The 21,074-nt window shown below is 37.8% G+C and overlaps 1 protein-coding gene across 1 annotated transcript in view; it reads right to left on the bottom strand.

Moving 5' to 3' along the window:
• The window catches only part of SCIN (scinderin), an 87,763-nt gene extending 71,207 nt beyond the window's left edge, over window positions 1–16,556 (bottom strand). Inside the window, exons 1-3 of the mRNA XM_056118425.1 lie at window positions 16,358–16,556; window positions 9,948–10,102; window positions 5,510–5,671 (exon numbers count right to left, since the gene is read on the bottom strand). Coding sequence (XP_055974400.1) covers window positions 5,510–5,671; window positions 9,948–10,102; window positions 16,358–16,556 — 516 coding nt within the window. The remainder of the gene's footprint in view (window positions 1–5,509; window positions 5,672–9,947; window positions 10,103–16,357) is intronic.
• Window positions 16,557–21,074: the final 4,518 nt, after the last annotated feature.

Below are 21,074 nucleotides of genomic sequence, written 5' to 3'. Positions count from 1 at the left end.
TCCTCTCCTTATGCCTTATGAACAGTTTACTTTAAAGCAATGCCCTTTTTTGTATAGATACAGGAAGACCGTTAACATTATGCTTTGTAATTTAGGATTTGATTGGCTCTGAATATTATTCACTTCTGGGCATCTGCTTTCTCGACTTAAGCCTCAGTTGCCCTTAGTTCCTAACACCCCAAAAGCAGGGTCCCGATGAGGGACTGAATGGACCCAGGGCAAGCTGCGAGCTACCCTGGCATTGAAATCGGCCAGGTCAAAGTGTCACGATTCTTAACTATAAGTTAAGAGTTTGATCATAGACAAATGCTTGCTGTCATGATCCAAAAGTAACGACGAGACTAGGATCCTGCTAGGGGTGGGAAAGACTATCTGGCCTGAGCACTGCAGTCCGAGATCGAGATGGCCCTAGGAGGGCAATTCTATAAGTTTAAGATATTTCTTACTGTATCCATACAAAATGATTTATATTATATATGCTTATATGCTTGTCGGACAAGGAGAGGAGAAACACACTCATAGGATTCCGCTCTAGGGTGGGTCGTCCTGCTGAGAGAGGATCTGTCCTAGGAGCGGCTTTCCCTGAGGGAAAGAATTCTACCCCTATTAATTGTGACCGCACCTATGTGTAATTGTTCCCCCAATCCCTCATCCAGAGAGATATAATGAGACTGTAGAATGGGCAAGGGGAGGCAGAGGCAGAGAAGAGAGACTGGTGTGGATGGAGAGAGGATTGGAATAAACTGTGACTAAGACCTACCAGCCTGGCCCTCGTTTCTTCCCTTGCCTGCCCATCGGCATTGACCTCCCTGGGATTGAGGAAGGGGCGTGAGACTACCTAACGCGGGCCGGGCAGCGGGAGAGATAGAGTCACTGCCCGCTGTGTGCCGTGCCTCTTTCTCTTACACAACATAATACCAGATGCTTTTTTGGGGAAAGGTGACAAAAGGAAGAGTGAGTTAGGCTAAGGAGACAATGCACACAAACACACAAATGTGGCCATTAGAGAAAAAGTGGCACAAAGTTCTGAGACTGTATCAGGATGATGAAGAGAAGGGCAGGGGAGGATTCAAGAGATATTCCTGAGACAGACAAGACTAGGCACTTGCTGACTAAAGGCTCAGCACTTGAAAGAAATTGGCAGGATGACCCTACACTTAGTACCTGAGGGTATGAGTGATAGTGAGTCCATTTAGCAGCAAAGGACAGTAAGAAGAGAAGTCATTTAGAATGAGAGAATGAAGCTGTTGAATTATTTTCAAATAATAAGACTTATTTTCATGATATATACAAGTGGAACTATCTAAGAAATAGTCTAAAATACTGGCAGAACTCAGGGCAGAAATCTGAGCTAGTCCATAGAACTGATATATAAAAGTGGGAGGGAATTCAAAAATTAGGGACTTGGATGTGTTTGCTCAAGGAGATTGTGCAGTTATACAATGAACGAGTACCCATCCCTCCACCAGGGTCCATTCTCCACCACCACTAATCCCAGTATCCTTAATAAAAGTGTTCAGTATTGCTTGGTGGAAAAAAAAAAGGAGATTGTGCAGAGATGATCAAAGTGGTATCCTTTAAATAGAAGTAACCAAACTTGAGGTACTGGGCAGATCATGTGAAGAATCAGAGACAATGATCTGAAATAGGGAAGATGCAGGGACCCACAGGTGAGTGAGGATGAAGGAAGCAATCGGCAGCACAGGGATCAGCTGGACAATGATCAAGAGGTTCACTGGAGTTAGAAGAAGACACTGATGGCCCAGAAAGAACTTCAAAGGAATGGTAGTAGTGAAAGTTAGAAAACAAAGTGATAAATGAGGAAGTGTTGACTGGTTTTTTTTCAAAGCAGCATGAATAACCATGTGACAGGTGAGGGACTATTAATAGCAAGGGAGTAGGTCAGAGCTGTATAACTGACCAAACAAGTTAACAAGGAAACAAAGTCAGAACATCATGACGACTGACTCACCACAGAAATTTTCTACTCTTATGAAATTTAATTCTTCACTAGTGACTGGCCCTTCTGTATTTTAAAAAGTTAACTCCAGATCACAAACAAAAATATAGACTTTTTCTCATTATTATTCACATTCTGCAATTATTGGCTTTCTTGTAATATATTTTGAATTTTATTAAAGCAAAAAGGACTCACACCTTTCAAAATTATGAAAATAATATTAAAATATTTTCCATGTTTAAATACATGTGTCAAAAACATTTTCCCCCAAAATTAGGACTCTAAACTATTAAGACCTAGTCACATTCTATATTATTTTCTAAAAATACACTAACTATAAGACAATGCTTCTCTAAATCATACTCTAAAACGTGGATTGAGTTTTTAACTGTCAAAGTGATTAAACAGATCATTTTACAATAAGCTTTAGGTGGGGAAGGTTGTATCACCACACAGAGGTAATATGTATTGTTTAAAGTCCTATAGTAGGAAATATTTCTAAAGTATATGTCATATCATATTAATGACTGTGGTCTATTATTAAATAAGCTGACTTCCCTCAAACACAGTAAAGATAGGAGATTTTGGTCATATACATACTCTTAGTATTGGAGAACTAGCTCTAGATGGGTGATAGCTTTGATGTCCAACCTACAAACTTTGACATCTGTATAAAAACAAATATTAAGAAACAATGCTACCTTTTCTTGTGTCTCCTAAATACAGACAATAGCAATGAAATAATGAATCCAATGTTAGTAAAATATTTTGGCAGAAAATAAAATTTTCTTCCATGCCCTTTCTTATTTACTGTGGTACATCCCAAGAAACAAAGTCCTCAGGGTAACTGAGGGAAAGATCTTACCTCATTTAGAAACTTTTGGCAACAAACCATCTGTTTAAAGGTTAATAATATAAACATAGATGATGTGGGTGTTTTCCAGTGAAGCAGGAAACCTGCTAGAGTATTCCTTTGGGGTATTGGGAACTTCTACTTCTACTTCTCATGTAAGAGATTATCAGACTTAATACTTCTGCAACAGAGTCATTTCAGATATCTCTGACCAGACATGAAAATAAGAGAAAACTTGGAATTTATTAAAGGCAATTAGTTATAAAAATTCTTGAATTATTATTATTATTAAACAGAAGAATATCCTCAAGCCTTATGGTCAAGACTTTGTTTTTACTCTATGAGCCTGAATTTGTGGGCCACACTTTGTAATGTAGATGTTACATACAGGAAGAGAGAATGTGTCACTAGAATTAGTATAACTATTATAGCATCCAACTACCTAGTCCACTGCAAAAACTCAAATAATATTTGTTCAAAAAATAATAAAATATTTTATGAATAATACTATTTTCAATAGATTTTCATTCAAATTGGATATAACCAGTTTGGAATTCAGCAGATTCTGAAACATTTGCAAGACATTCCAGTGTACACTCATTGCTTTTTATATGTGACCTAGTTAGCTTGGTATAATGAAAAGGAAATGAACTAAATACAGAAAGACACTGGTCATGAATCCTGGGTTACTAATTAATCTGTATTAAGCATGTAACTTGTTCTCATTATCTAAATCTTTTCTCCTCTTATGAAACCGTTTTGATAATTTCCATTTCCACGCATATGATTTATCAGATGAGACTGAATAACAGTCATCTAGGATTATAAGTGGCTCCAGAATTAAGAGTCAAATGGAAAAAAAAATGAGGAAGTTAGGGTTCTGAGAGGTTAATAACTTGCTTGAGATCAAGATAGTTGGAAAGCTGAATTGAAAGCTATTCATGGCAATTAAAGATATTCTTGATTTGTGGAGCAAAAATATTAGGTATAAAAGTTGTTATTAGTACACAGATATTTTTAAGGAATAGCAGTTATGAATTACATTACAATGGTAAACATTCATCATGTTTAGAGGTCCTGGAGATGATTTAAGTGCCCAAATCTTATAGATGAAATCTGAAATTAGACTTCAATAAAAACAGAAATCTCCTTTTTTAACAGAAAAGCCTACTGATATATAAAAAATACTCTTTAAGTCATAAAATGATAGAGGCTATAAAATGTAAGTGCTTGAGATAAAAGTTTAGACAGAAATTTATTGTGCATGGATTCTGAGAAAGTATTTCACAATATATGTGAGCATATATTGATATAGTTTAGGGTTTTATTTGAAGCACAATGTAAGAATGGAATAGTGTTTCCTACCTAGATCTGAGGGTGTAGGCTTTACCAGAGAAATGGGTTAGCATTTGCAATCAAAAGGACTTTCCCATAAAACTTACTGTGAAATTCAGGGTAAGACTGGAGTCATATGAGCGGTAAACATTACCGCTCTCAACTGTACCAGAGGCTCATTAGACTATAAACTAGCAACAACAAAACTTGACTTTAGAAGGGAATAAGGTTTACAGCTTGGGTCTTAATGCATTTAATTTCTGTTCGATTGCTAAATTGATATTGCTTAAAGAGGACTTTGTCTCCTTTTCAAAATTCTTAATGATGTTCCTCTATGCATATGGAATACACTATCAGCTAATGTCTGAAGTTTTTCCACAAATACTGCCCAAGGAGAGGCAGTTAAACAAAATATGTAGGTGGGAGTCATGCAGACCTTGGGTTTATCCTAGCTTCACCATTTACTGACTGTGCAATTTGGAACAAATGCAGCGTCATATTAACTGAAGCAATACTGTCAAATTTACTCTCTCTATAATGCCAACCCAGGCATATTACGGATGATTATTAGAACTATGACTAAGAGGTGTGAGGAAAATGATTGTCAAGAGGAAAAGAACATCACAAATGAGCTTTGTATTTTCTTGATTTTTTGCTTGTGCACGTGGTTTTCAGTATTAAGAAATAACCTGTATTTCTTTTAAATCCTTGTAAAGTTATAAAGACATAACTTAATTCCTAATGACTAGGATTTTTCATATGAGGTTCTCATGATAATAGTGATTAGTGAATATCCCTGACATTAGAAGGGTAATGTCTCTTTTCATGGGAAATAAAACGGCAGATGCTGTTCATTCTATTAAGATGAAACTTGACATCATTACTTGTGCCTTTCCTTTTAATAATCTAAGGATAAATTAAAAATATACAATAGTATGCAATTATTGTGTATATTTGTGGAAGAGTTTTGCCCCCAAACTCCTCATTTTAAGCTTTCCAAACTTTACTTTCTGGGAGAATCAAGTTCCCTTGCAAGCAATTTTTTTTCCCACATAAATTTAGGGACATAAATAATTTCAGGAAGCTCTGCTCATCAAGAAAAGGAACTGTACTACTGTTTAATTTTGGTTCCATGGTAGGAAGAATTAAATCACGACTCAATTCTAGGACCATCAAAAAAAAGAGAAATTTTTGCTTTGTGTCAATGAAAGACTTGCCAGTTGCTCATATGATGTGATTGATTCTCACACAGAAGTTCTTTCTGATGTATCACAAAAAAAATCTTTTTTGACAGTACATCCAATTTGATCTTAAGACAACTTCATTTCCCTTACACTCCCCCACGTACACATAAGACTTACAGTGCCAAGGTCAATGATGAAGCAGTCACCCTTGTTGAAACTGTTCCAGGTAAGGGGAACTTCCGTGGCCCGGACCACTCTCCGCCCCTTCACATGCAGCAGCCGTTTGGCAGTAAGGTCGTTTGTGACAACATGATTGAATCCTGATGCTACACCTCCAGCCTGGTCGGTGGGAGGAAAACCAAACAAAATAGAATGAATGATCTTCTCAGCCAAACCAGCAAAAAACTTGACAGTCAAGTTAAAAAAAAAAGTTACCTTATACGCACAGGAATTAAAACTACAGAGAATACATCAGGGTTTGTTTGGTTGGGGATTATGGCTATTTCTATTTTGGGCATTATCTAATTTAACACTGCAAATACTTAAGGAGAAACTTCAATATATTAAATTTGCTACATAAATTAAAAAAAGTAGCTGGAGCTCTTGTCTTTGGAAACTAATGACTCCCATGAAAAGGCAGATGGATTTTTTTAGGGAAGAAGGTTCTGGTTGGTTGGAGGAGTCAGAGATAAAAGGCACCAATGAGGAGCACCCAGACGGTAGTATCTCAAATTCCCACTATCAGTGCACTGGAAAAAAATGGGGAATTGTTGATGGTCAGGTATAAACTGGCATGGTCCTATGTACTAGGGATATGGCAGAGGTCACACCGGTGGTGCTTGGACACAAACACTCCCATGCTTGCCTGGGCACATGCATGCACACACATACACAACCACACACACACACACATGCAAGCACACACACATACACACAAACACACACACACTCTGTGAATACTTAAGAATAATAAAAATTTAGTGCTAACATTATCTTTTGAGGTTGTTGTTTTTGTTGTTGTTTGGTCCACACCTGGTGGTTGTCAGGGCTTATTTCTGGCTCTGCCTTTAGGGATCACTCCTAGTGGGATTGGGAGGTATATATATGGGAAGCAGATATTCAAACCCAGGTCTCCCTGTGTGCAAGAAAAGTACGCTACCCACTATATATAATCGCTCTGGCCCCTGTGCTAACATTTTATGCACAAAAAGTATCAAATAGTAAACACTTCTTGCTTGAATACTATTTAAATGAGATAAACTTAATCTCTTTCTTTACAAGGCAGAATTACAAACAGGGAGTGTGGTCCTTTAAATATGTAACACCATAAAAGGTTTTGCTGACTGACAGATGTCTGACGGTTGCTATTGACAATCATGCTGAGGGCTGGGTCTTGAACTGGGAAGAAGTGTGATTAGGCAAATATTGAATAAGAGGGAGTTATGAAAAAGTAATAATCCTCCACAACCTCTGTAATCCTCTAAAATAAACCAATTTAAAATAAAATAAAAATATGTCAAGTCAGTGAAATGATATAGGAAGATGGGGTGAATCAGTGTGATACAGAGAGATTAAATATAGTTGTTGAGTACTTGGTAGTGGAAGTCTTTGCCTAGTTTCACTGTTCCAAATAGATATGCTACAACTTTAATAGAGTAACAATAAACTTATCCTGACACCAGTGTGTGACCTTTTATTTATATTGCACTTGCTGAAATGTCAGGTGGCCATGACAGCAAATACTACCCATTTTATCTTATCTTCATAATAATGATAGAAATGGCACAATGGGCTGTTGTTTGGAGAAAATAAGATGTTATAGGTGTAAGGCTTAACACATTCCTATAAGCCTGACATTAAATACAGCATGCTAGTCTTTGCTACTCTGGTGGTAAGTTATCTCCACTTCCACATTTCCTCTCAAACACTATTGCAACTGAATACTGTCATCTGCTCAATTTTACTGATAATAAATCAGTAGTGAAATGATTTTTTTCCTGATAACTTTGACCCCAATTTACAAATATTCTCTTTCTTTTATCAAGGGCTCATCTATGCTTGTTCCAATGTTGATAATTAGAAGGTAACTATACAATCCTTTAAACATTTTTTATTTATTAATTTTGCTTTCAAGCAATACTCAGAAGTGGTCAGGCCTTATTCCTGGCTCAGTGCTCAGAGATCACTCCGGGCTCCGTGGACAATATGGGGTGCTGGGGATCAAACCCAGGCCAGCTCTATACAAAGCAAGCACCTTACCCGCTGTACTATCTTTCAGCTCCCCTCCATAAAAACTATATATTAAAAAAAAATAAATGGGGGCCACACCCATAGTGATGGAGGGAGTTAGGAGCGACCCCAGAAAATGCTCAGGCTTCTTAATTATCGGACAACATGGGCCTGATGATGTTCTGAGAACACCAGGGCCATCCCCAGAGTGACACAGAGAGGTGGGGGTTAGGGGGAGCACATAATGCCAGGCATCAAACTCAAGCTTTCAGCTTTCTACCACTTGAGCTTCTTCCCCAGCCACTGTAAATTACTTTTTTCTAAGTTTATTTTCAAATTTTATTCAGAAGTTTGATTTCAGAAATGTCACAACAGTCACCAGGATTAAGAATGCTGGAAGACCCTACAGATTATGCATGTATTGAATAGGTATTTGGGCATTTAGTTTAAACCTTAATCAGTACAACAGTTTTTTAAGGAAGTTGTTCTTACAGCCAATGTACATTTGAGGAAATAGAGCACAGAAAGCCAACACTCTTCCCTGGAAGCAGACGTCACTATGGTGGAAAGGGGCATAGAACAAGGATGATGGCACAATACTTGTTTGTATTAATTGTAAGATCCAATTTATTAAAATGTTTAGGTTCATTAACATGAAGAAAATTTCAGTATCCTTTAATATAAACTATGACAACTTAAATTAAAGTTCTTATTTGTAAATTAAACAAATAAGAGGTCATAATGGTTAACTGCTTCCTACTTAAGGTGTTTTCTGTAGTAAAATAATGATTTCTAGAGACATAAATACCGATCCTTTATCTTGATCATAATGGTATTATGAAATATTCAATTATTTGAGTTGCCAGATATTCAACATATTCACTAAAGTTGTTATAAGGTAAAAGCAGACATAAACCCTAGCATCTTATTAGGCAAATTTAGTAACTATTTGAAACTATAGTTTAGCTCAAACGTTAGTTCTTCACTGTGGGAAGGAGCTAGGAGGATTTGTGAAGGGGCTCTTAAAGCAATTTTTAGAGAATGGACTGCTTCTGCAAAGTTGGACTCAGGAAGGCATTCTTTACACTGCACATTCCTGAGGGCAAGAGACTTGGTGAAGGATAGTCCATTAGCAAGGTCATTGGAGAATACAAATTACTAAAGGTATTCTTTACTGAAAGTTGTCTTAAATCCATAGAACTATTTAACTTTTTTTTTTAAGTTTCAAAAGTAAAGTCATATGTGGATTACTGTTTCAGATCAATACACAGTCTGTGTGGACATACTGTGAATATGTGTGAACATGTGTATATTTGAATGAATGTTTGTATATTTGAATTTGTGAAGCTAAGCCACATACATACTCAGTTCAATATTTTCCTTTATATAATTTCTAACACTTTCCTTTATATAATTTCTATGAACACTTAGGAAAGAAGAAATGTACCTAAATTTGTGTTAAATTAAGTTGGAACTATAACAAATTTTATATAGGTTATTCCAGAACATTTGTGAATTTTAGGTTTTAGGTTATATGCAACAAATTCAGAGATTCTTTCTAATATCAAAAGGGAACTGGGAATTCAACTTATAAGTATTTAATTGTGGAAGTAACTTCATAAAATATTATTGGGATATAAGAATTAGCTAAGCACTCAACATTTTATTTTATTCTATTTATATTCTTTGGCATTTTATTTTTGTAATGGTGGTTGTCATTAAGTCACGTGTTTACAATAGTATGAATGTTTCTGGTCTCGTATAGTTATTTTTTAAATTTATTTTATTTTTATAAAGTTGTTCACAATATTTGATTACATTTAATATTTGAACACCAGTCCCACCACTGTCATACTTTTCCACCACTATATTTCCATCCTGAACCCCAAACCCTGCCCCCAAAGGAGAATCAAATTAATTTATTTGTATTGCTTGTTATGAATAATCCACTGAAAATGATCTAAAAAAGGTCTTTTAGAAGAAAGTGTGTGAAGATTGTGGTGTTTCACCAAGGAGCCATTAAGGTCTTCTATAAGAGATTAGTAACATGTTTTAATGGTTTACCCTTGTGTGCTTATATACGTATATATATCTGTATAAATATATTTCCCCCTAAGATTGGTTGCCTTCTACTCTTAAGATTTTAATAGCTGACTTATTAAATTAAATCAATTTAGAATATCTCTCATATTACAGCAAACATTGGCATATATATATATAGCTTTTACAGGAGATGCTATAATATAGTTTTTATGTAAGATATTAATAAACTTTGAACAAATTGAAAGCTAAAACTCGCCCTCAATGAACTTTCATTTTATGAAAATACAAGGCAAGAATAAAGAAGAGAAATCAGTTTCCAGTGGAATCGAGGAGAGCTGCTTACCTTGTATTTCAGACCTCCTTTGAAATAGCCAACAAAGTCAGTAGACTCATAGCCTTGAAGCTCTCTGTTCTGCACTGGCTTCCCACCCAAATAGTCATCCATCTGAACAGTAAAGATGGCAGCCGCTGTGCTTTCATCCTGTGTACACTCCTTTCCTGAAACAGCAAATGAAAACACCTTTTATTGAGCACTGAAAAAGGAGTAAGACAGAATTTCTGATATTAATGCAAAGTATCATCAACAGAACAATCTTTTAGCAGTGGGTATGATACAAAATATCAGTTTGCTAAAAAACAAAATTTGTTCCTTTTTAAAATTATTTTTTATTTTTACGTATTTATGTTAGTTGTTCTGGGGGTCACACAGAGCAACACTAAGGGACCAGGACCATTTATGGCAATTCTGGGGAGTCTATGCTATGCCAGGGTTGAACCAGGGCCTCACCAGGCAAGACAGGCACTCTATCACTTTGAGTAAAATCCCCAGACCTCCATTTTCTAAAAAAAAAATTAATTTATTTGGGGGTGTTGGGGGGCTAGGGTCACAATGGTAATGCTTAGGGCCTACTCTTTGCTCTGTGCCCCTGGTGGTGCTGGAGAGAACCTAAGTTGGTCACATGCAAGGCAAGTCCCTGATCCCATGTAGTATCTTTTGGCCCACCACCCTCTGTTTTTAATTTTAAATAGAAACAGAAATATGAACAAGTTCAAGAATAAGAAATGTATTCCATTAGGATTCAAGTGAGCCTTCTTTTGGTATAATCAGGCTACTTAAGCATTTTATATAATTATTTTCATTTTCATTAAGACCAATCTCCATCCTTTTGACATGTCAGTATGATAATTTTGTAAGACAGAATGAGCTTGATAGGCCTTAGAAAACACTGTCAGGAAGGCAAGTGGATTTAGAATGGGAAAATGAATAAGACCAACATTGCGCCTATTCTTTGGTCCCAGTGCTTTCCTCCTCCGTTTAGGTGCTAGAAAACAATCTTCTTTAAGAGAAAAGGGACTGGCCATTGAGTAATATCTATTGAACACTAATGTATGTAATTGTTTTTTCAGGACTTTAACAGATAACATTTGTTTCATGTTTAAGTACAGATTCTACTTAAACATGAAACTTCAACAAGCAACTTTACAGAGATAGAAAAACTCAGCCTTAACCTCCCCCCAAGAAAAAGCTACTAATTTATTTTTAAATTGAATCACCATGAGATATGCAGTTACAAAGTCATTCATGATTGGGTTTCAGTCATACAATGTTTGAACACCCATCCCTTCACCAGTGTACATAAAAAAACTCTTAAGAAGAAAAAGCTTATCTTTGTGAGCATGGAGATCAGAACTGTCTGGATAGACACATGTAGTCTATAAAGCACAATTTGAAACCTATACCACATTTGAAAATGGTAAGTGATTCTTAAGTAATATTAATAATCTTGCATTGTAGTACAAATACTAGTCTACTAATATTTTATATAAACAATCCCACTTAGCCTTCTAGAAATTCAAAGAAACTGTTTTCTACAGTGCAGAAACTAAGGAACTGGATATGAGGAGACTTTGAATAGCTTCTCTGAGAAGATGGAATGAAACTTTGGGAGATGAAGACCCAGGGACAGGTTCGTGTATTTCCTAAGCATACATCTGACATACTGTAACAATAGTAAATCTGTTTTGTCTTGTTTTGGAGCTAACCGGGCTGTGTGGTAGGCTTACTCTTGGCTCTGCTCTCAGGGATGCTGCCTGGTGGGCTTGTGGGACCAAATGTGTGTGCCAGGGATTGAACCCAGGTCAGCCACATGCAAGCCCTACCAGCTGTACTATTGCTCTGCCCCCTCCGCCCCTCCCACAATAGTAAAACTTTATGTAAATATTTATTCAGATTCTCATTGGCAATAAAATCACCCATGGTTACTGATCATGCTACATTCCTCTGTGGGTTACCAACATGAAAGTTTAGAATCTATAGCTCTATTATAATTCCCCAAATAACTCCAACTGAAAATATTAATCAAAACAGAGTCTAAAGTAAATGAATAAATATATGAGTAAATCAGTAAATATATGAGTCTCATTTCTTTTGCAACACTCCCCTCACTCTCAAAGAGCTCCATGTTGCCAATCCCTCTCAGAAGAACTACTCAGTAGATAGAGAATATTTGATATATTAATTTGTGAATTTGCAGATGAATGAAAATAATAAACATAAAAATACACATGCAATTTAATTTTGTAGTGTAAACAAACTCGTGTAATTCTTCTGCTATGTCCCTGTCCATAAATAAGATTTAGAAAGTCACAGATGTAGTTTTTGTGCAGCAATGCTTTAAGTGGGAAACAAATCAAAGTTAATATCAAAGACCTGAGGGATAATGCATTTGACAACATGCTAAGAACAAGTTGAAACCTAAATTTCTTCAGGTAGTGTAAATGGACAGGAATGCAATTAATGAGAGAATTGGCAGGAAGTTAAATATAGTAAACTAGTATGTGTTAATGCTTATGTATTATACCAAGCCAGGAGTATCAGAACACAGAGTTCTTCTAAAGAAATCTAAAGGTCTTAATGAAGTCAATACCAGGCTTTGAATATGAAAATTAGAATCAAGTTCACTATATCATCATTGAATTTTAAAAGTTCAGAGACTTCTGAACTTTTCCTGTCAATTCTGATTCTGTTTTTATTTTTGTATATTACTTGGGGTAGGGCGTTCGCCTTACACGCGGCCAACATGGCCGACCCGAATTCGATTCCTCCGCCCCTCTCGGAGAGCCCGGCAAGCTACCGAGAGTATTCGATATGCCAGACACAGTAAATACAAAATCTCCAATGGAGACATTACTGGGCCCGCTCGAGCAAATCGACGATCAACGGGAGGGCCTTTACCTTTTACCTTTACTTTTACTGATGTAATGCTTGTTGTTATACTGAATTCTGATCTGGTTTACATGTATATATGCTGCAAAATTCTGAATACTGTTTTAAAATATGATAATGTTATAGAAAACCTACTGGTTCGAAAGGAAGGAAAATGTGCTAAGTTAATTAATCCAATATCTATTTGTCATAAAAAATTCTGTCAAAGTAAGAATAGACAGAGGCAGGAAGCAGGCAGATTCCTCAGTGGGAGAGCTGCTTTGCATATGAGTCCAGTCTCTCACCCCACCCCGTACTCATCCTCAGTACTGTCCTACACCCATTGACTCTGACCCCTGGAACAGTCATTATGAGCCTTGGGTGCCACAACATGTGTGGACCCTCTGTTCCAAATCCAAACCCCAAAACTCAGGCAACATTCATTTCCTTCTATTTTTTTTTCTTCCCTGCACCTCTATTTCCTGATTACTGTAGTGGAGAGTAGTTGCGCCACACCTTGCAGTGCCCAGGGCCTATTGGCAGCTATGTGTTCATGAGTCACTCCTATTAGTGCTAGGGGCCATATGTGGTACCAGGGATGACACTTCTGTTTCCTATCATCCTAAGACTTGTGTGTCCTTCATAGTATCACATTTTACCTGTGTTATATTGATTTTTGTCTTCCTTTTGTTATTGCTGCGATTGATAGGGGTTACTGGCAGTACTTGGGAGTTCATGTGTGTGTTGTGGGGGGTGGGGGGTGGATGACTCAAACCCAGGGTATTTCTTTACCACTTGATCCTCATCTCCAGATTTAAACCTTTATATTATTGTACCTTTGAGTTTATAACCTTTCAAAGATTAATACGTTATTCAATGTAGAGCAAAAATCCTTAAATAAATTGACTTGCTATAAACATACTATTCAATTCTAGCAGAACTTTAAGATCATTAAATATTTCTACCCAAAACATTTTCATTTAGATTTTAAATAGTTAAATGAATAACTGAGTTCAAGGGAGTCTGAAAAACCTACAAAGCATAGAGCTTAAGGAACTAAATTGTATAAGAAAAAGCCATAGAATTGAACTTTGTTTAAAGTTCTCTGGAAAATGTTTGACCACATGCAATTTGACTGCTGTCTATAATAAAACAAGTTTCTTTCACTTTTTTTTTTATTTTTTAGTGAAGCAAGGTAGTTTTTTTTTTTTTGAACCAAATTTGCTTAGAAAGAAGGTGAGAAAGAGGGTAAATATGTGTTCAAGAGAGAACCAAGTATTTTCCAAAATGGAAATAAGCAATCAAAGAAACAAAGTGACAAGTAAGCAAGATACTGTTTAAGGGAGAACTCAGGCCTGAAGGGCTTATTTCACATTTTAATTCACCAAAGTGACAAACGTGATATGTTAGACAGTTATCATGAACCATGTTCTGGATAGAAAGACCAATGTATATTACTATTATAGCACTGAGGTAGGGCATTTGCTTTGCATGCAGCCGACTGGTCGACCCAGGTTTGATTTTTCCACCCCTCTCAGAGAGCCCAGCAAGCTACCAAGAGTATCTCGCCCACACGGGAAAGCCTGGCAAGCTGCCCGTGACGTATTCAATACGCCAAACACAGTAACAATAAGTCTTACAATGGTGATGTTACTGGGCCCACTCAAACAAATTGATGAACAACAGGAGGACAGTGACAGTGACTGTTTATTACTATTACCCTTATCATTCCATCTAGCAACATTCATTCATAAGTGCAGGTTAGAAATTTAGGCTTCTGTATTTTTTGGAACAGAAATAAAGAAAGCACTGTCTTTTAAAACAGTACCAGTGGCTTTACAGTGGGGAACCAAAACATGTTTTTTGGTTCAGCCTCCTCTAGCACATGCAAAACCTTAGTATCAAATGCTGGCATTATTTCTTTTGCAGACCACAACACCCAAAAGGAGAGAGAGAACAAAAGGGAATGCCCTGCCACAGAGGCAGGGTGGGATTGGGGGGATGGGGGTGGGAGGGATATTATCCATGGTGGTGGAAAATGGGCACTGGTGGAGGGATGGGTATTTGATCATTGTATAATCGAAACCCAAGCACAAAAAATTGTAAATCTAAAAAAAAAAAGCTAGCATTAAATTGCCCTTGTCCTAGTATTTCTCACTGGAAATGTTAACTTTAAGTGTTCATACTGAAAATATGACTTTCCCCCCCGTCATTTTCTTCCTTAATATCTTTAAGTATTAGGAACAGAAATGTTGGCTTCCGGGAACTTCAAAATGTGTGTGTCTGTGGTTTTGTGCTATTTCCCCATAAATTCAGGAATGAGACTAAAAATAAAGAAACTCAAGTTCAGGGAGGCAGGCTAATTTTAAAAGAAGCCAATTAGGCTCAAATAATCAGTATTTTGTTAGACGGGGTGTGCCCGCTGCCACAGGATCTCACAGGGAGAGGCTGGACATTCAGGATGTTTACGAGTAAAAGTAGAAGGTGGGAAAAGTAGAACACACAAGGCCCAGTGTCTGAGACCTGGCACGAGGGCAGCCCCAAATAAATACTACTTCTGAAGGAGCCCTGCGAACCCACACTGCGTTCTTGTTCAAATAAATAATAAAAATTTTAAAAATATGATTTCCACGAGGCATCTTGTCTAAATCAATAACACAGAAAGCAAGTTATTTATACTGAAAATATCTGTATCCGACCCCTCCCTCCCACTTCATTCCCAAATCATCAACATCCAAATAAGTGGAAATTTCTATTCTTAATAAACCTGTCAGTGGGGTTGGAGTGATAGAACAGTGGGTAGGGTGTTTGCCTTGCACGCAGCAGACCGGGGTTCGATTCCCAGCATCCCATGTGGTCCCTGGAGCACCGCCAGGAGTGATTCCTGAGAGCAGAGCCAGGAGTAACCCCTGAGCATCGCCAAGTGTGACCCAAAAAGAAAAAAACAAAAAACAAAAAACAAACCCTGCCAGAGCCAGAATAGCGTCTTGCAGGTGCTATCCTGTTGGCTGCAAAAAATCGAGAAATGCAAGCTGGTGTTCAAGGGGAAAAAAACAAGCAAACAACAACAAATTTTAAAGTACTTCTTGTTTAAAATACTTCTCGCCATGGACAAACGCGTTTGAGTTCATCTTCTCCTTGAAAGGCAAACCAGCACTGGACTTGCCTACAGGTGAGCGGGACCATAAAGGCGCGGGAGCGCGCTGCTCATCGGCCCGGGCGGGTCTGAATTCGCAGGCTGGTGGGGGAAAGGTGTAGATGCTGCAGGCTCCAAAGCCCGGCTGGGCGGGCCAAGGCAAAGGTGGAAGCCAGCGGGAGAGCTTGCTCGGAATGCACTGCGCGGGTCTTTTGCTGGGGCTGACTCAGTCTGGGAGAAAGTGACCAGGCTGAGCACGGCGCCCCAAGGGGCTTGACGGGGTTTTCCAGGCACTGGGATGCGCCTCCGTCTCGGCGCGCATCCATCCCATCCCTCAAATCTCAGGTCTCCGGGAACTGCGCGCTTTCCCGAGACCGCGGTTTCGGGCTCCCGCGACCCTACCGCACCTTACCCAGCCAGAAGTGCAGGCGGTAAGTGACGCCCCAGCTCGCCCGGACTGTGTGCAGCACCAGGTAAGCATCCCCCACGTAGAAGTCGCCGTGAAGGCTCTTCGGCACCGGGACCAGCTGCAGATTCTCGATCCTCCAGACCTGCAGCCCCGTCTCCTTTCCAGCCCGGGCAAACTCCTCGTGGTACAGCCCCTGGGCCATGGTTTCGGCTGGTGGTCCCACAGGTGTCGACAAGCGGACCTCGCTGACCTTGGAGTCGGACTAAACCTTGACCCGGTTTCCCCTGCAACTTTAAAGTTAAACCTGCGGGGAGGCGGGGCCAGAAAAGGGAGGGGACTAAGCACCCCGCGGAAACCGCTGCAGAGGAGGGATCCACACCCTCTTCCGAGCTGCTAGGCTGCAGCTCCCAGCGGGTGGGGAGCCTCCGAAATCTGGAGATCGGGAAGGGGATTTATAGAAATTCCTGGAAAGGTTTCCTGTAAGGAAGCACATATTCCCCGGCACTGAGGAGATTAAGAAACTCGGGAGGGCCAGGGAGACAGCTTGGTGGTCAGGGGCGCGAGAGCCAGGACTCGAGTTAGAGTCGAATCCCTGGCACTGCAGATCCCCCTGGCTTAAGACGAACCTTACAGCCCCTTGCTCTTGGTTGAGTGTCACAGGGGTGTGTGTTTGGGGGGGGGGGGGGGGCTCCTCCCTGAGCCTCTGTGCTTTGTTTGGGAGGTTCGCCCACCCTCCAGCCCCCAACCGTTTGGTTTGGTTTTGAAGTGTTTTCATTGGCTGCCCAGGTAACAGCAATCATTCTATGCCTCAACTGCATCATTTCTTTGGCTGTCTCGTATTTCAGCTGGCTGAAGCGCTTGTCTAGAGATTCATCCCCCTTTGAAAATGCTATGCAAAAGCACCATGCCATATTACAGAAACGGGTAAGAACCTGTAAGGCTGAATGTGTGTGTGGGTGAGTAGGAATAACACAGAGCTCTGTGAATCCCCCGGGGTTCAGAAGCTGTGATTTAAACTCTTTGCTACTCACCTCCTCCACTGGCCAAGAAACTTGTGTGTTTGGGGTGGGGTGGGGTTGGGGAGGAGGATGGTGTCTTGGGGTGGGGGAAGGAGCCAAATAGCAGAGAATTCCTAGGAAGTTCTCAGACTGGGTTATTTGTGGCTGAGTTATTGTGGTTGGGTTATCTCTTATAGGTTACATATTACTTGGCTTCAAGTTGCTAAGTTTTGTTTTGTTTTCCTTATAGCTGTTCTTTTGCACCAAGGGTACAATGGAAATATAGTTATCTCACATTCATTAAAACAGTTATATTGTAAAAGTTATAATATAACCAATTATATTGCAATTATATTGCAATATAACCAATTATATTGCAAAAGTTCTTTTTTATTATTGAAAAAAGAAGATAACTCAAGATGTTACTAGTAAGAAAGCTAATATTTAGGTATGAGCATAATAAAATAATATATATAAGCATTTTGGGGTGACTATTTCCTGAATTAGAGGCGTCCCTATAAGGACACTAAGAATGTACAATTTTATTTTTCCTTTAATTTATATTGTTAAAAGTATTGTGTAACCATCATTTAAAAGCCTCAAAACTACAAGGTGTGAAGGTACAATTTAAAAATAAACGTTTATCTCCATTTAATTTTCCACTCAATTTCTTTCCTTTGGAGCCAACTAAATTACCAGTTTCTTGTGCATTTTTTCCAGTGATTTTCTACATTCTTTCATCTACAAGAATAAAGTTACTATGGTAATTACTTTTGAACAGAAATACATACAGACATCAGTATATAAATAGATATCAACACACACTTCTCATAGGGTTTCCTCTTTTAATCAGCCACTGGTATTCTATTTTATATGCGTAGCATGTTTGACTTTATCATTCAAGTTCATTGGAATTTAAATTATGCCTTTTTTTCTAATTTGGTGTTGGATACAAGATTTTTGGCCATAATTATAACTGTGAACTAAACTCCTAGAAATGCAATTGCTATACGGGTGGGAATTAAGTGGTTTTGATAGTAGTGATAATTATGAAACCAGCCACTCTCATTTCCCATTCTTCTTCATTGATGGATTGTGCCATAGATTGCCTTAATTCAATTCCAGCTTCCATCTATTAGTTCTGAAGTGGCACGTTACTCGACCATTAACAAATCTCATGCTTAAAATGAGAAAATATATTCACAGTAAAGATTTTATTGAATTAAGTGAGATGTGACAAGTAAATCATGCAAGTCTATTACATTGGATGCATACAAATATTATGTATATCTTTCCTTTAAATTTTCTTTTTCTGTTTTTTTTTCCCTAGGGGTGGGGGGTTGGAGGACAGGATTTGGAACCATACCCAGTAGTGCTCAGGGCTCAGGACGTATTCATGGCTCCATGCTCAGGGAAGCATTCCTGATAGTGCTGGCAGACCATATGTAATAGCAGGGACTAAAGCCTAGTCATCTGTGTACAAGACACTGTACTATAGTACCTTACCCATTGTTCAATCTTGCCAGTCTTACTCTTTTCTTTCTGATTTCATTGACATAATGAATTAACTTTCAGCACTATCACTTTGTTTCTGTATGTAGCCAACTAGGGTCTTCAAAAATATTTCTCAAATTCATCCAAGTGGCCCACTTCCTTGCCACTACTTTGATTTCATTTCAAGAAAGACATTTATTGGAGTTGAGAAACCTGTTTTTACAACATGACCTTAACTCAGGTAGAATCCACTTTTGCTCTTTTCAACTGATTGACCTTAGATAAGTTACTGAATATTATTGTGACTTGGTTTTCTCTTCCTAGAAATGGATAGGTATTAGTATTAGATTGATAAATTTATACCTGGAATGACACTTGGTATAAGTTACAGTGCATGCAACTGAGATTGATGACTCATTAATATTTTTCCAAAAGCAATCTGCTATGAATATTTCCAGAAACTGGTTCAACTATGGACTACCATTCCCTATACAATGAAAATCTCCCTTCTCTCTCTCTCTCTCTCTCTCTCTCTCTCTCTCTCTCTCTCTCTCTGTGTCTCTATATCTCTATCTCTCTCATATCTTACTTAAAATAATTGTTTTTCTTTCATACTGAAGTTGAACTGAACATAGACACCATCATCATTATTTATGTGACTCCACTAAGTTAATTCATCTGTGTTCTGAATGTTCTTGATATACTATTATACCATTTATCATAATCTGAATATACTCTCTTTTATCAAATAGACTGACTCAGGATTATAGTTACTTTATTCTCTGACTTTTATGGTATTACAGGTTGAACAGTTGTGGGTTGATAGCTGCTTTGGGGTTAAATTCCATTTAAAAATTCATTGTATCAATCCTCTGTCTAGAAAGAATAGCCAAGGTGAATAAACTATATACCAGGAGTCACAAGGTTTGAGGCTTGAGACTTGTGATTGAATGGTTATTCAGGATAGGTTACCTTGTTCTAAAAGATTGTTAATGCTCATATGAAACTGTAGTAAATTTTTGAGTAAATAACAATACTTGATTCATATAAATAATATAATTGTGCGACTCATTAAAGTATGTCTCTAGAAAAGTACAAACCCAATTGGCTTCGGATTCATTCTTCATTCCCAAGATAAAAAAACTTAATTCCCAAGATAAAAAATAGAAAAGTTAGGCAGCATCTTATTTTTTTCTTTATCACAGAATTTTTGAAAATTAATACACGTAAAAAATACCCCTTTTCTCCTAGGACAGGTGAATGCTTAACGTGTGTTATTTTCTTTCCTTTCATCAAATAAAATAAATTTAATTAAAAGTACATCCCTATTACTGGTAGTTCTACCAAACTGTAATAACAGATCTGCTTTACCAACTGATAAGAGGGTTTAAGCATGAACCTGTACTCAGAAGACCAAGTGTTGTCAGTATTAATAGACATAGTGTGCGAGAATATACCGAGAAAACAATCAATAAACATGGTTAATAAGCATAAAGTCTTTGGTTCAAATACCTATTAAAGCTATGTGAGATTATTGAAAGTGAAAATGCATTTTGGGGATGGAAAGTGTATTTTTTTTCATACAGATTAAGTTAACTAGAGCTCTTCTTTAAATTGCACTGAGTTCTTTACACTGTCAGTACCTAGGACCTCTCTGTTCACAAATTAGTTTAAAACTAAAAATAATCGTATTACTATAAAGGCATGTTCATGGGATGGGGATGGTGAGGAGGTGGCAGGGGTTGCAGGGAAACCCTGAGGGGATAAGGTGGAGAGAAATCAGGCACTATGGTGGTGTGTCTGGTGAGAATGATGCATGAATCCCTCGCATTGACAGAACTGTAAAACTATAAATATGTGGTGGCTAAAATAAAATTTAATATAAAGTGAAAATTTTATTGATCTTGAATGTACACTGTTATGATTATGTTGTAATGCATATTTAAATCCTTGTAATTAGTATACTTAAGACCTACTAATTAATGCAGGTAGTTTCAGCACTCTATACTCACTATTTTTATTATGTATAAAATACTTAGGACTACTTTATAAAAAATAACTCCATGAGATAATTGCAAGAAGACATTATCATGACATTAGGAATTTACGTAGAAAATTCTTGGAACGAAAGATTGAGAACTCGAGATCATTCCAACGTTTATGATTTAGAATGGCAAGTTCTGCTTATAGCTTATGATTATGCAAATGGAGATAATAAAAATAACTGA

Source organism: Sorex fumeus, unplaced genomic scaffold (genome assembly GCF_029834395.1).
Source record: "Sorex fumeus unplaced genomic scaffold, SorFum_2.1 ptg000037l, whole genome shotgun sequence".
NCBI classification, from domain to species: domain Eukaryota; kingdom Metazoa; phylum Chordata; class Mammalia; order Eulipotyphla; family Soricidae; genus Sorex; species Sorex fumeus.
This window is presented reverse-complemented; position numbering and strand designations above follow the sequence as displayed.